This window comes from Girardinichthys multiradiatus, chromosome 12, assembly GCF_021462225.1.
Source record: "Girardinichthys multiradiatus isolate DD_20200921_A chromosome 12, DD_fGirMul_XY1, whole genome shotgun sequence".
Classification (NCBI taxonomy): Eukaryota; Metazoa; Chordata; class Actinopteri; order Cyprinodontiformes; family Goodeidae; genus Girardinichthys; species Girardinichthys multiradiatus.
In genome coordinates, this window is record NC_061805.1 from 32,865,004 (window position 1) to 32,879,984 (window position 14,981).

The 14,981-nt window shown below is 39.3% G+C and overlaps 2 protein-coding genes across 4 annotated transcripts in view; one reads left to right on the top strand and one right to left on the bottom strand.

Moving 5' to 3' along the window:
* Positions 1-765: 765 nt before the first annotated feature.
* Positions 766-8,867, top strand: kctd10 (potassium channel tetramerization domain containing 10). Of its 2 annotated transcripts, none has more exons than XM_047381788.1 (7): positions 766-902; positions 2,470-2,683; positions 2,781-2,950; positions 4,704-4,790; positions 4,883-4,935; positions 5,050-5,245; positions 7,693-8,867. In XM_047381788.1, the coding sequence occupies exons 1-7, from the start codon at positions 900-902 to the stop codon at positions 7,903-7,905; spliced, it is 936 nt and encodes a 311-aa protein (XP_047237744.1). In that variant the 5' UTR covers positions 766-899; the 3' UTR covers positions 7,906-8,867. The 2 variants fall into 2 exon arrangements, with proteins under 2 accessions (XP_047237744.1, XP_047237745.1); XM_047381789.1 differs by having other exon boundaries at positions 793-902; positions 2,474-2,683.
* A 256-nt stretch (positions 8,868-9,123) lies between these two features.
* Positions 9,124-14,981, bottom strand: part of myo1ha (myosin IHa) — a 35,333-nt gene continuing 29,475 nt past the window's right edge. For both annotated transcript variants that reach the window (XM_047381787.1, XM_047381786.1), the window contains 6 exons: positions 14,925-14,980; positions 14,709-14,844; positions 10,911-10,981; positions 9,622-9,719; positions 9,438-9,537; positions 9,124-9,352 (listed from right to left, as the gene is read on the bottom strand). In XM_047381787.1, the coding sequence (XP_047237743.1) occupies positions 9,326-9,352; positions 9,438-9,537; positions 9,622-9,719; positions 10,911-10,981; positions 14,709-14,844; positions 14,925-14,980 (488 nt within the window). In that variant the 3' untranslated portion in view covers positions 9,124-9,325. The remainder of the gene's footprint in view (positions 9,353-9,437; positions 9,538-9,621; positions 9,720-10,910; positions 10,982-14,708; positions 14,845-14,924; position 14,981) is intronic.

A 14,981-nucleotide genomic window follows, 5' to 3' on the forward strand; every position in this document is an offset into this window, starting at 1 on the left:
TGTGCTTTAGCACAGCACAGCATTATCACATAATTCATGAAATAATTATACATATTTTTGTTAAACAAGTTAGAGGCTTTTAGTAACAATTTTATGATTTATTTATTTAATTACGATAGTTCTGTCTATAATAAAAGTATGTGGGTTGTGTACAGTTATAGACATGACTGCTCTAAAATCCACATAGGAATCAGTCAAATATAAGGCTCTAATTTGACGTGTTAGGATGAATGTTGAAATAATTTAATTGAACACTATAATAATATGATATAATGATTTAATAAATAATGAAAAATGTACATACAATTTTACACAAAATGAAACAAATGTTAAATAATTATATAGCTCAGTTTTAACGCAATTCAAAAAGATTTTTTTCCTTCTCCGAGAAATTAAATGTTGTAAATATTATCCTAGCTTCTTTAAATAGTTGCTGTAGTTGAAGATAAAGAAGGACCTCCTATACCGGTCTATCTACATTTTCAGATGTAATCATTGATTTGTATATTTAATAAAATATTTACATAATTATACATATATTTAACAAACACGTTAATTTTTTTCTTCAGGCATTAGGTATTTTTCGAGAACAGATATGAATTGTATTGCTTTAGCTCTTTTAAAAGTCAGGGCTGTATACCCCACCGAGTTTGACAATGAAGCCGCCCTTTTAATATTTATAGACATAAAACTGTGCTATGTTAATTTAATTAACGACAATAAAACTTTATCGTTAAGGGTATTTCATGAATCAGGCACTTTTGATGCCGCCCAAATCTTCTAGCACATTGAAAAGCGCTTCCTGTCACGGGGAGTTTTTTCAGCACAACACCGGAAAGCAGTGGGTGTTAGCTGACTGACGTTAGCAAGCAACAACTTCGAAGTCAGCTGTGGGTTCTATGGTAAATATGTGGGTTTTTTATGTTATAAAACAACGAGTTACTCTTTTGTAGCATCATATTAGGAAATTACGTTGATTTATGATGCTGTGATGTGAAATAATGTGCTCATTACTTAATAGCTTGGTTAATGTTTGAGTATGCTAACTAGCTGCTAGCCAACGAGAGGTTAAACGAAGTTGTGAGCTACGATCGTGGAAAAACATTTAATTGTTTTACAGACAAAGTAAAAGCTAATGTTCGGATTGCTGCTTGTTTTGTTTTTTTTTAACCCGACTTCTTAATCGTGAAGGTTTTCAGTACTTTCCTGATGGCCTGGATGACGATGCCCCCCCCAGTTGAATAAAATATTTTACTTCCCTTTCGACGCGTTTAGCATGATGCGATAATGTCACAAAAATGGGTTTTTGACAGATTTGATTGTCATTGTAAACAACTCAATATACATTCAGAGTATGAGAAAATGTAAAGACGTGTAAAAACTTTAGCTATATTTGTTAGGAGTCATTAAAATATTGATGTGTTGCTAGTTGTTTGACGTCACCTGTTCACAGAATCTGTGCGGTTCAGAGTTTTATCATGGCAGCTGACGTTAACCCACGTATCCACTATGTGTTTATTTATATTTGTTACCCGTTTAGGAACATTTGTCGTATATCCTCTATCTTCTCAAGATCAATAGGGACCAACGCCCAGTTCCTTGATAATTGTTACGTTTATAGGTTGTTTAGGATCAGGTCAAAAAAAGTAGAAGTCAGTACAATGTCTTGGTAAAGATGGAGAAAATGTACTTTTGTGTGTTTATTTTATTTTATCAATTAATAGGCTACATTGCATTGATTAATATAACATTATTATTGGCAGATTATGTGTGAAGAACAGTATAAGAATATGGATTGGTGATGATACTATGGTAATTCAGTTTGCTAAAAGTTTCATTAGCATAGGTTCTAATATATTTCATAGGAAATCTCAATGATTTAGCACCAAAGGCCTCGATCACTGAAATGTTGTGGTTGGTGAATATGCTCATGATTGTTAGTCACTGCACGCAGTTAAAGATGCATGTATGTTTGTCATAGCTTGCCTCATAAGCCACTTTTACATAAAAGTTCGGTTATAAACCTGCAATAAGAAGTCCCTGTCTGAGCTGCTTCTGGCTGTTAATTAATCACAAATCAATCAATATCCCCCAAACGTGATGTTTACAAAAATCGAGCTAGCATTGTAGAATCAGAGTTGAGGAGTGCACAGCCAGTTATAAAGTGATATTCATAGGGGAATAAATAAATGAATGAATGTCTGAAATCCCCTAAAAGGTTGATGGCATCAATGGGGCTTAATGCCTAATTGGTATTTCGCTCTCTCGCTCTCTGTCAACCAGCTCAGTCCTTTTACTAAACCAGTATAGATGACGAAAATGTGTCCAGTTCCGACCACAAAGTGTTTTGTGAAAGGGGCTACTCGTTTAAACAAGTTCATAGCGTTCTTCCTGGTGGATGCTCAGTAGCAGCTAGGCTGTTGTTCACGCACTGATTTACACTATCAGTGATTTCTTGTTTTGTACCAGGAAGAGATGTCAGGAGACAGTGTGGTGAGCTCGGCAGTGCCAGCAGCTACAACCAGGACTACATCCTTCAAAGGTTCCAGCCCCAGTTCCAAGTATGTGAAGTTAAATGTGGGTGGAGCACTGTACTACACTACGATGCAGACACTAACAAAACAGGACACTATGCTTAAAGCTATGTTCAGTGGGCGGATGGAGGTCCTCACAGACAGTGAAGGTAAGCTCTTCATGTAAATTTCTTACATAGTAATATCAACCCCTCTACTTGACATGATGTTTTGTGGTTTTACCCACTAATGATGTCCTGTTTATAGGTTGGATCCTAATTGATCGCTGTGGAAAACACTTCGGAACAATCCTTAACTACCTTAGGGATGGGGCAGTCCCACTGCCAGAGAGCCGTCGGGAAACTGAAGAGTTGCTGGCTGAAGCCAAGTATTACCTTGTCCAAGGCTTAGCTGACGAATGTTCAGCAGCCTTGCAGGTACCAGTTTCACTTCTTTAAAATTACATCTGAGTTTCCTTGACACTCGATTTAAAAAAAAATCAGGTTTAATTAGAGCGCGGTCGTGCTTAAATTCCTAAAATGAGGGAACATGTTTATTTTATGTTGGGCTTTAATATGTACGCTGTTCAGCCATTTCATTAGATACACCTTGGTAATATTGGATTGGATCCCTTTTTCCTTCAAAACTGCCATGATTCTTAATAGCAATGATTCAACTAGTTGTCAAAGTCTTTCCTCAAAGGTTTTCATTCATATTGACACAAGTGGATCACAAAGTTTCTTTATATGTGTCTACTTTCACATCCATGATGTCAATATTCCATTCCCCACATCCTAATGGCGCTCTATTGGATTGAGATCTGGTGGCTTTAAGGCTATTGGAGGGAAGTGAACTTATTATTTTTTAAGAAACCAATGGGAGATGGCTTGAGCTTTATGACATGGTGACATTTTCTGCAAGAAGTAGCCACCAGAAGATGGGTACACTGTTCTTATAAAGGTGACCTGGTCAGGATACTAAAGAAGCTGTGGCACTTAGATGATGCTCATCGTGTGCCTGGAAAGTATCCCCCCCATAGATTACACCACCAACGAGGCATGATGGATCCTTGCTTTCATGCTTACTGTACACTCCTAATGTCACAGCTGAAAGAATTACTCGTCTGAGAATGCAATGTTTGTATAATCTGTTGTCCAATTTTGTTGAGTCTACGCGAAGTCCAAATCCAGTGTGCTCTGCTGCTGTAGCTAAAATGCATCAATGCTCATTGTGTTCAAAGTTGGTACTCTGCATACCTTAGTTGTAACAAGTGGTTATTTTTGCTACTGTAAACCTTCTGTCATCTATTAACCATCTCTGCACATTCTCCTCTATATCAACAAGGCATTTTTGTCCACACTGAATTGCCACACACTGGATGTTTTCATTTTTATTTCTCTGTAAACCAGAGAGATGGTTGAGTGTGGAAATCCCTGTAGATTAGCAGATTCTGAAATACTCGGTTCAGCCCGTCTGGCACCAACAACTATAATGTGTTCAAAGTCTTTTCTGAAGTCTTTTCTGTCTCCATTCTTTTGCCTTCTGAATTTGAGGAAGCCGTCTTCACCATGTCTAGATGACTAAACCGTTGAGTTTCTGCCACATGATTAGCTGACTTGCTGTTTGTTTTAACTAGCAATTAAACAAGTCTACCTGATAAAGTGGCTGAATGTAGAAATATGTGTTTAATAAATCAACAAAAGATTATATAATAATAATCTGAAAGCATACATGTGATGCTCAAATATTCTTTTCTTTGCGTGCTCAGTCGGCTCCACATTGCTTTTCTCCTTGGCTACTTTGTTTTCTGCTTCGTATTCGAGCCTTATCATTTTGTCTGGATCTACTTTTTTCTCGTGCTCAAGAGCGTACCCTTCCCTGCTCATGTATTTGCCATTGAGTATCCATTTCTCTCTGCAGTGAAATATTTAATGGAGAAACATGCACCCATAAAAATGCTTAAATTTGATTTACAAAATTAAGTTTTTCTAAAGATTCTGGCTGTAATCCGTTACATAGGAGTGATTATTACCACTGTTAAAACCGAAATAACCGACTGACCTCCTGCTAGTGGACACTTATCAGTTACATAGCACCTTTTTAAATACAGTACATTTATTGTCACCTTTGGTTAAATACTTTGCTGTATTTTATATGTACTTTAAAAAAAAATTTAAAACTGTCTTTCAGAAGAAGGAAACGTATGAACCTCTTTGTAAAGTGCCTCTTATGACATCATGTAAGGAAGAGCAGAGACTCATTGCAACCTCAAACAAGGTATGTTTTTTTTTTTTTTTTCTTATAGCTTGTGCTGAATATTATGAGGGCTGTTAAGATTTCTTTTTAAAATAAACATTTTGTCTTTGCAGCCTACTGTGAAACTACTGTATAACAGAAGCAACAATAAATATTCCTACACCAGGTGAGTCTCCTCTGTAGGCTAACTGGGTTTAGGTTTGCTTCTTAGATCTGGGTTATAACCCAGATGACTTGAAGTGTTATTCATCAACCTTTTTTTTTTGTATCTCTTTTCTAGCAATTCCGATGACAACATGCTAAAAAATATCGAGCTGTTTGACAAGCTGTCGTTGCGGTTCAACGGCCGGGTCCTCTTCATCAAAGATGTGATCGGGGATGAGATCTGTTGCTGGTCCTTTTATGGCCAGGGTCGTAAGATTGCAGAAGTGTGTTGCACTTCTATTGTTTATGCTACAGAAAAGAAGCAGACTAAGGTAAAAATGCAATTTGTGCAACTCTAGATGTTCAAAACATCACAACACAAGAAATCAAAAATTATTTAGTTGCATATCATTAAATTAAGGTTGGAAAGAAGTGCATGAAAACGGGAGAATAAAAATGTGTATAGTTAGGCCCGAGCAGGAACAGGCCTATTGTAATCGCAGGAATTCTTATTATTCTTTGTTTGTTTTTTCCGTTGCGTCTTTGCGGGGCAATTTGGGGACTTTGCCGTGCACCAAAACGCGTAAGATTTTACCCAAAATTGTCCCCCGCGTGAAATTCTTGTTCCTTAATGTTGTCGTCAGTGGGCGTGGCCAAACCACTACAGTCCTACAGATCTGAAATTTGGCACAATGCTAGAGCTCATCAAACCAAGAAAAAAAGTCTCTAGGGGTATGCCCTAAAACGCACAGGAAGTCAGCCATTTTGGGTCAAAGGCCAATTTTTGCCCGTTTTTCACTTTTACTCACCTCGAACTTTAACGAACTCCTCCTAGGGATTTTGAGCTATCGGCTTCATATTTGGTCAATATACAGTTAAGGCATGGGGGATTAAAAGTTATCAAAATCGGCCATGTTTAGGGGGCGTGGCCGGGACACGAACTTGGCGTTCGTGCCGAAAGGGAAAAATTGCAATAACTTTCCCAAAGAAATGGCAAATCACACCAAACTAGTGGGTTTAACTTAGTTTGAAGCACAGTGGTGTTTCATAAAAGGGCGCCACGTGGTGGCACGGCAGAGTTGGACGTCACGCCATGGCCATACGTTTGGCTCTAAATTCCACATATATCATCTGATCTGCACCAAATTCCATGTGATTGAACCTTGTCCAGTCCCCAACAGAGATCTGATGACATATTTGGTGGGCGTGGCCTAATTCGTACACAGCGCCCCCTAGAATATTTTAAAAAATCAGCCCCAAGCCATGCTTTGACCGAGGATTGTGAAATTTGGTACACATATGTAACTTGTCAAGACCTACAAAAATGTCTCTTGGAGCGTTGGTCCAAACACCACAGGAAGTCGGCCATTTTGGATTGAAGTTGCCATTTTGACCCTGTTTTGGCCGTTTCTAGCCCGCATATCTGAGCGAACTCATCCTACAGCTTTTGACTTAGAGACTTGAAAATCACTCAGTAAACTCTTCAGGCATTGGGGATCAAAAGTTATCAAAAGCTTTTTGATACATGAAAGCATGTGGGCGTGGCCACGCCTCAAAATATAAAAGACAAAATTGATGTAGCTCCTACAAGGAAAGTCACAGAGACCTGAAACCTTCTGGGATTGATCTGCCTCGACCCTCAACAATATTCACTGATCAGATACTGACATCATTGAAGCCCCGCCCCCTGAGAACAGGAAGTGTCCCGTTTTCCTTTAGAGAGTCAATGTTTGTTGTTCTTCACCTAATCAATGTGAAACTGTCCCAAGTAACATATAACATCATGGTCTTAGACAGTCGCCAGTACTTACTGCTTTAGCTGGAGGGTGTGAATATGATGGCGTGGCGAATTCTGATGCCACGCCAGAGCCGTACGTTTGGCTCTAAATTACACATGCATGGTCTGAATCACTCCAAACTGAATATGGTTGATATCTGTCAGTCCCCAAACAGCTCTATTGGATTACATTGGAATTTGGATAAACAGCGCCCCCTAGGTCACTTCAAGGGCTATATCTCCCTCATAAATCAACGGATCCACTTGAAATGTAGTATACATGATCATGAGTTAATGATAGACATGTTGACACAGTCAATTGATGACATCACTTTAGCCCCGCCCACTAATAAATAAATGAGTGTAGCTTCCATATGGAAGGTCCGATTCACTCCAAACTGAATATGGTTGATCTTTGTCAGTCCCCAAGCAGGTCTAATGGATTACATTGAAATTTGGATCAATAGCGCCCCCTAGGGCACTTCACGGACTATATCTCCCTCATACATCAACGGATGAAATGTAGTATACATGATCATGAGTTAATGATGGACATGTTGACACAGTCAGTTCATGATATCATTTCAGCTCCACCCACTAATAAAAAACTCAGTGCAGCTTCCATCTGGAAGGTCGGATTTCTCCCAAATTTTAAATGCTTCTCGCCAGATGAGAACTCTGCACTACAGAAGATCATATGACATGTCGCTCAGAGTCCCTCCTAGTGGCAATGTGTGGAACTTAAAGGCAGCCTTGTCGCGCAGCTGGCGATGCCAGGCTCCTGCGGTCGCTGCACAGGCAGAGTTGCGCTGAGGTGCGAGGGCCTTCAATGCTGCTTGCAGCTTTAATTATTTATGTAATTTTGTAAATACATAATTAAATAATTACATGTAAAAATAACTTCAATTAATATTTTGAATACACTGCCCTGTACAACTTTTTTTTACATACATAGCAGTACATATTATAACTCTTGACTTTATTTTCTTGTGAAACATTTAGGTTGAGTTTCCTGAGGCACGCATTTATGAGGAGACCCTCAACATCCTTCTGTACGAGTCCCACGACGGTCGGGGCCCAGACAATGCTTTGCTGGAAGCCACAGGAGGTGCTGCGGGAAGATCTAGCCATCTGGATGACGACGAAGAACCCGTAGGAAGAGTTCGCAGGATCCATATCAAACGACCTGATGACCGCACACACCACCACCAGTGACCTCCCTCTTCTGACCCAGCAGTCTGTGTTTCTGTACCATGCTTGTGCCTTACAACAACAAGCAAATCTCTGGCTCCCTCACTTCACGTTTTCTTTTACCAGCTACTCCAGGAGACTGCTTTGAGTGTCATACAGCAGTTTGTAGTGGTGATTTACGTCTTTGTTTCTTGTCTTAGTTGTTTTGCTGTCAAGTTTTGTATTGTCCAAAATGACGTTTATATACCCTTGCTTACATGGATGTTTGCTTTCAGCAGAGAAAAGGTTTTACCTGTCAGACATACAGAGTTTTTTTGTCAGTATAAATCTGTTTAAGGGTCCAAGCTATGTGACCTACAGCAGAACAGGAAGTACAATGGTGTAATCAATTTAAAAGTAATCTAGATAGTTCACCGTTTCCTACTGTGGGTCTGACTGATCCACTTGCTTATCAGTTGTGTTGTACCCCAATGCGACCACACGATGGCACTGTTTTATTCCTGAAATGTTGCCATGGCTATTTTGTAGCCTGTTGATTAGTTATTAAAACTTTAAACAATATAATTGTTTTTACGATATCATGGAAGAATGCAACATTTCACTCTTGTACATATACTCTGTTTAGTTAGGATTTATACAATTCCCTTCACTCCACTATAAACGTTTTATTTCATGTTCCAGTAGAGGAAATTTGATCCGTCACCGAAGGTGTTAAATGTACTGAGTTGATTGAATGATGTCTGTTGAGGTTTAAGGGAATTGGTGCAACCGGAGAGCTGCCTGGCAGGAAGGGGATGCCTGTCTACAAGCTTTTAACAGAGAGGGGAATTAGACCTGTCCATCACTGCGTTCATCAGAGAAGATACTGTTTGCACACTATATGTTCAAGTCAAAGCAAGCATTGATTTTTAGGTCTGTTGTACAGATGTGAACAAATAATGTTTTATATTTATATATACTTTATCACAAATAAATTTCTAGATGCACTTGTTTGGTATGTGTTTAATTTCCACATTTTCCTTTGCAGTGAAAATACAAAATTAAAATAGACATGGCTTCATTGTTCAAAGATTAGTTAGTACCTGTTAGTACCATCACCATGCTCGTACCTGTTGTTTGAAGAAAGTATGTGAGTAATGTGGTTTCCCTGAAGTCTAATTGTTTTTTCGGTTAAAAGTAATTATTTGGATTGTGTTAAATTTGAACTTTACAAAACAGTATCCAGGTTTTAATGCAGTTAAATATTGTGTTGGAAATGAACTTTTAATCCCAGGTTTAAAAACAGATGAAAAGTAGGTTTCTGTTTGATGAAAGGGCTTTTAGCTGCTTTGAGGGGTGCAGCTGTTTTAGGTCAGGTGTGTATCCTGTGCACATGATCCTCTCCTTAGGGGTCCCTTGGTTAAATATGCAGGGGCTTCTTGTGTGTCGTCTTCAGCCCCAAATATTACCGTGTCCTTGTGCGAGTGGCGACCTGCAGCGGAAAAGTGATGTTTTATCTCATTCTGCAGGTAATTTTTAGGACAGGGTGTGATTTATTTTAGCTTTTTTTAACTCACCACCATGAGGTGTCCATTCTTGGCTTTGTACACCATTGGCTCCTGCCCTGTGCTAAAGTCTACTGCGTTCTCTCTGCCCGACTGGATTTCAAACTTTATGCTGAGGAACAAGGAAAACACCAAAGTTATTTCAGTCAATCTGTGTGGTAAAACTAGGCGTTTGATTCTCAGATCTTGAACTCACCTGCCCTGAACCACTTTGATTACATTCTGTTTGTTAGCAATGATGCTAAGTTTGGTTAAAACCTCATATAGGTGGTCACACTGTATGACCAGATCCCCCTAATACAAGAACAGTAACAAAATTACCTTAGTTTTTTGTTGTGTTTTTTAACCAGGGAATATAAGGATATAGTCTATGTAGCTGAATCTTTATAAACGTTTTACCTATGTCATTATTGTAATAAAACCCAGATACAGTGCCTTGCAGAAGTGTGGCATGCATGTGTATTCAGCCACCCCTGGATCAAATGTGTTTTCAGGTAAGTCTCCAACAGCTTTAGACTGACATTTTTGCCTCTTCGTTTTTGGTTGACGCTCAGTCAGATTAAATTGAGAATGCTGGCTTTTCAAGTCTTTAAGATTCTGAGTTGCATTATCCTCTGTGCTTTGACTGGGCCATTTTAAACATCTCTGCCTCGAGTAATAACTACCATTGCAGCTCTGGGTGCTTCTTTAAGAGTAGTCCTGCTCAAGTGTCAACCTCTACACCAGTTTTAGATTCTGTTTAAGATTCACTTGTATTTAGCTCCATACATCTTATCAACTCTGACCAGAAGAAAACGATTCCCATAGCATGATGCTGCCATCACACTGCTTGACAGTGGAAATGGTGCATTCAGGGTGATGTTCAGAATTAGTTTTCTATTTCACATAGTGTTTCACATGCAGGTCAAAAGTACAGTTTTTGGTCTAATCGGAAGAGAGCACCTTCTTCCATGTGTGTATGGAGGAAGGTGGCCACATGACTTTTGGCAAACTACAAACAAGGTCTTCTTTTCACAATAACCTTCTTCTATAAAAATCACATTTGTGAAGTTCTCAATTGATCCCTCCAACAGATTCTCCCACCTGAGCTGTGGATCTGTGCAGCTCCTCCAGAGTTACCGTGGGTCTCTCCTTGCAGTTGTGTCGTGCTCTTTCTATTTTAAAATGATGGATTGAACAGGTCCCTGTGAGATTTCATTTGATGCTGTCTGTTCACTAACCATCTGTAAACTCTTAAATTAAGTAAAGTTTGACTATTTGAGACTTGTGAAGGCAATTGGTTGCACATAATTTATTTAAGAGTATCAGAGTAAGGGTGCTGAATACCAATGAACACCACACTTTCTGATTTTTATTTGTAAACAAAAAATCTTTTTCCTTCCATTTCAAAATTATTTGCTTCCTTGTGTTGATTTATTACATAAAATCCCAATAAAATACATTGTGTGTAATGTACTAAAATGTAAAAAATTCAAACTGACTCACCTTCTGCTTGGGATTTTCACAGGTAATATGGAACACAATGAAGCCATCGCTTAGGTTGCTGACAGAAATCCCTGCAATGAGTCCAAACTCAGTTTTTACCCTGCATGAGAACACTAATAATGATTGTTAACTATGGAGGGCCGTTTTAAAGTTATACAGTCAAAAACTGACAGTAATATTTTGAGTAATTTAGCCTATCATAAGAGAAAAAAACTGGGGTTCATTTTTTAAAGTAATTCATACAGTTTTTAATTAAATATTTATATATTTTTTCCAATTTTATATATATATATACATTACAGACCAAAAGTTTGGACACACCTTCTCATTCAAAGAGTTTTCTTTATTTTCATGACCATGAATATTGTAGTTTCAAACTGAAGGCATCAAAACTATGAATTAACACATGTGGAATTATATACTGAACAAAAAAGTGTGAAACAACTGAAAATATGTCTTATATTCTAGGTTCTTCAAAGTAGCCACCTTTTGCTTTGATTACTGCTCCACACACTCTTGGTATTCTGTTGATGAGCTTCAAGAGGTAGTCACCTAAAATGGTTTTCCAACAGTCTTGAAGGAGTTCCCAGAGATGCTTAGCACTTGTTGGCCCTTTTGCCTTCACTCTGCGGTCCAGCTCACCCCAAACCATCTTGATTGGGTTCAGGTCCGGTTACTGTGGAGGCCAGGTCATCTGGCGCAGCACCCCATCACTCTCCTTCTTGGTCAAATAGCCCTTACACAGCCTGGAGGTGTGTTTGGGGTCATTGTCCTGTTGAAAAAAAAAATGATGGTCCAACTAAACGCAAACCGGATGGAATAGCATGCCGCTGTAAGATGCTGTGGTAGCCATGCTGGTTCAGTATGCCTTCAATTTTGAATAAATCCCCAACAGTGTCACTAGCAAAGCACCCCCACATCATCACACCTCCTCCTCCATGCTTCACGGTGGGAACCAGGCATGTAGAGTCCATTCGTTCACCTCTTCTGCGCCGCACAAAGACACGCTGGTTGGAACCAAAGATCTCAAACTTGGACTCATCCGACCAAAGCACAGATTTCCACTGGTCTAATGTCCATTCCTTGTGTTTAGCCCAAACAAGTCTCTTCTGCTTGTTGCCTGTCCTCAGCAGTGGTTTCCTAGCAGCTATTTTACCATGAAGGCCTGATTCACACAGTCTCCTCTTAACAGTTGTTCTAGAGATGTGTCTGCTGTTCTCTAATCTGAGCTGCTGTTAACCTGCGATTTCTGAGGCTGGTGACTTGGATGAACTTATTGTCCGCAGCAGAGGTGACTCTTGGTCTTCCTTTCCTGTGGCGGTCCTCATGTGAGCCAGTTTCTTTGTAGCGCTTGATGATTTTTGCGACTGCACTTGGGGACACTTTCAAAGTTTTCCCAATTGTTCGGACTGACTGACCTTCATTTCTTAAAGTAATGATGGCCACTCATTTTTCTTTACTTAGCTGCTTTTTTCTTGCCATAATACAAATTCTAACAGTCTATTCAGTAGGACTATCAGCTGTGTACTGTATCCACCTCCTGCACAACACAACTGATGGTCCCAACCCCATTTATAAGGTTTGAAATCCCACTTATTAAACTTGACAGGGCACACCTGTGAAGTGAAAACCATTTCAGGTGACTACCTCTTGAAGCTCATCAACAGAATGCCAAGAGTTTGTGGAGCAGTAATCAAAGCAAAAGGTGGTTACTTTGAAGAACCTAGAATATAAGAAATATTTTCAGTTGTTTCACACTTTTTTGTTCAGTATATAATTCCACATGTGTTAATTCATAGTTTTATGCCTTCAGTGTGAAGCTACAATATTCATAGTCATGAAAATAAAGAAAACTCTTTGAATGAGAAGGTGTGTTCAAACTTTACAGGTCCTTCTCAAAATATTAGCATATTGTGATAAAGTTCATTATTTTCCATAATGTCATGATGAAAATTTAACATTCATATATTTTAGATTAATTGCACACTAACTGAAATATTTCAGGTCTTTTATTGTCTTAATACGGATGATTTTGGCATACAGCTCATGAAAACCCAAAATTCCTATCTCACAAAATTAGCATATCATTAAAAGGGTCTCTAAACGAGCTATGAACCTAATCATCTGAATCAACGAGTTAACTCTAAACACCTGCAAAAGATTCCTGAGGCCTTTAAAACTCCCAGCCTGGTTCATCACTCAAAACCCCAATTATGGGTAAGACTGCCGACCTGACTGCTGTCCAGAAGGCCACTATTGACACCCTCAAGCAAGAGGGTAAGACACAGAAAGAAATTTCTGAACGAATAGGCAGTTCCCAGAGTGCTGTATCAAGGCACCTCAGTGGGAAGTCTGTGGGAAGGAAAAAGTGTGGCAGAAAACGCTGCACAACGAGAAGAGGTGACCGGACCCTAAGGAAGATTGTGGAGAAGGGCCGATTCCAGACCTTGGGGGACCTGCGGAAGCAGTGGACTGAGTCTGGAGTAGAAACATCCAGAGCCATCGTGCACAGGCGTGTGCAGGAAATGGGCTACAGGTGCCGCATTCCCCAGGTCAAGCCACTTTTGAACCAGAAACAGCGGCAGAAGCGCCTGACCTGGGCTACAGAGAAGCAGCACTGGACTGTTGCTCAGTGGTCCAAAGTACTTTTTTCGGATGAAAGCAAATTCTGCATGTCATTCGGAAATCAAGGTGCCAGAGTCTGGAGGAAGACTGGGGAGAAGGAAATGCCAAAATGCCAGAAGTCCAGTGTCAAGTACCCACAGTCAGTGATGGTCTGGGGTGCCATGTCAGCTGCTGGTGTTGGTCCACTGTGTTTTATCAAGGACAGGGTCAATGCAGCTAGCTATCAGGAGATTTTGGAGCACTTCATGCTTCCATCTGCTGAAAAGCTTTATGGAGATGAAGATTTCATTTTTCAGCATGACCTGGCACCTGCTCACAGTGCCAAAACCACTGGTAAATGGTTTACTGACCATGGTATCACTGTGCTCAATTGGCCTGCCAACTCTCCTGACCTGAACCCCATAGAGAATCTGTGGGATATTGTGAAGAGAACGTTGAGAGACTCAAGACCCAACACTCTGGATGAGCTAAAGGCCGCTATCGAAGCATCCTGGGCCTCCATAAGACCTCAGCAGTGCCACAGGCTGATTGCCTCCATGCCACGCCGCATTGAAGCAGTCATTTCTGCCAAAGGATTACCGACCAAGTATTGAGTGCATAACTGTACATGATTATTTGAAGGTTGACGTTATTTGTCTTAAAAACACTTTTCTTTTATTGGTCGGATGAAATATGCTAATTTTGTGAGATAGGAATTTTGGGTTTTCATGAGCTGTATGCCAAAATCATCCGTATTAAGACAATAAAAGACCTGAAATATTTCAGTTAGTGTGCAATGAATCTAAAATATATGAATGTTAAATTCTCATCATGACATTATGGAAAATAATGAACTTTATCACAATATGCTAATTTTTTGAGAAGGACCTGTGTATATATATATATATATATATATATATATATATATATATATATATTTCAACAAACTAAATATTTAGCTTACTCACTAAATATTTAGTTTGTAAGCTAAATAAATACTTTGTAAACTTTAGTTTGTAAACTATATATTTGGTTTGCAAACTAAATATTTAACTTGCTAACTGAATATTTAGTTTGGAACTGTGACATTTATAAATGTATGAATGACATGGTGAAAACATGACTGAAAAAAACCCACCTTCTTTTGTCTTATTGATTAATCTTGTCCATTGAACTATTTAATGCTTTTCAAACCTTTGAGAGAGGTGTACGACACTCGCTGTTTGACCTTGGCCTCCTCCACCACATAGGCAGCAGTCTTGGTGAGGATGAGCTGCCTCGGCCTCGGTTTGAAGCCGTTTCTGTCATACTTAATGACTGGGACACTGTACTGCAGAAACACAGGACCCAACTCAGTCAGTGCTTAATGTGGCTCTGGATTATGTCAAACTGATCATTTTATTTTATTACCTTAATCTGCTCATTGCGAATCATACTAAGAACCTGGATGTTTATCTCTTGTTCACC

Excerpts from the sequence above, each read along its gene's own strand:
- kctd10 (XM_047381788.1), top strand. Across the intron at positions 2,684-2,780 it reads GGTCCTCACAGACAGTGAAG|GTTGGATCCTAATTGATCGC; the intron begins GTAAGCTCTTCA and ends TCCTGTTTATAG. Across the intron at positions 4,936-5,049 it reads AATAAATATTCCTACACCAG|CAATTCCGATGACAACATGC; the intron begins GTGAGTCTCCTC and ends TCTCTTTTCTAG.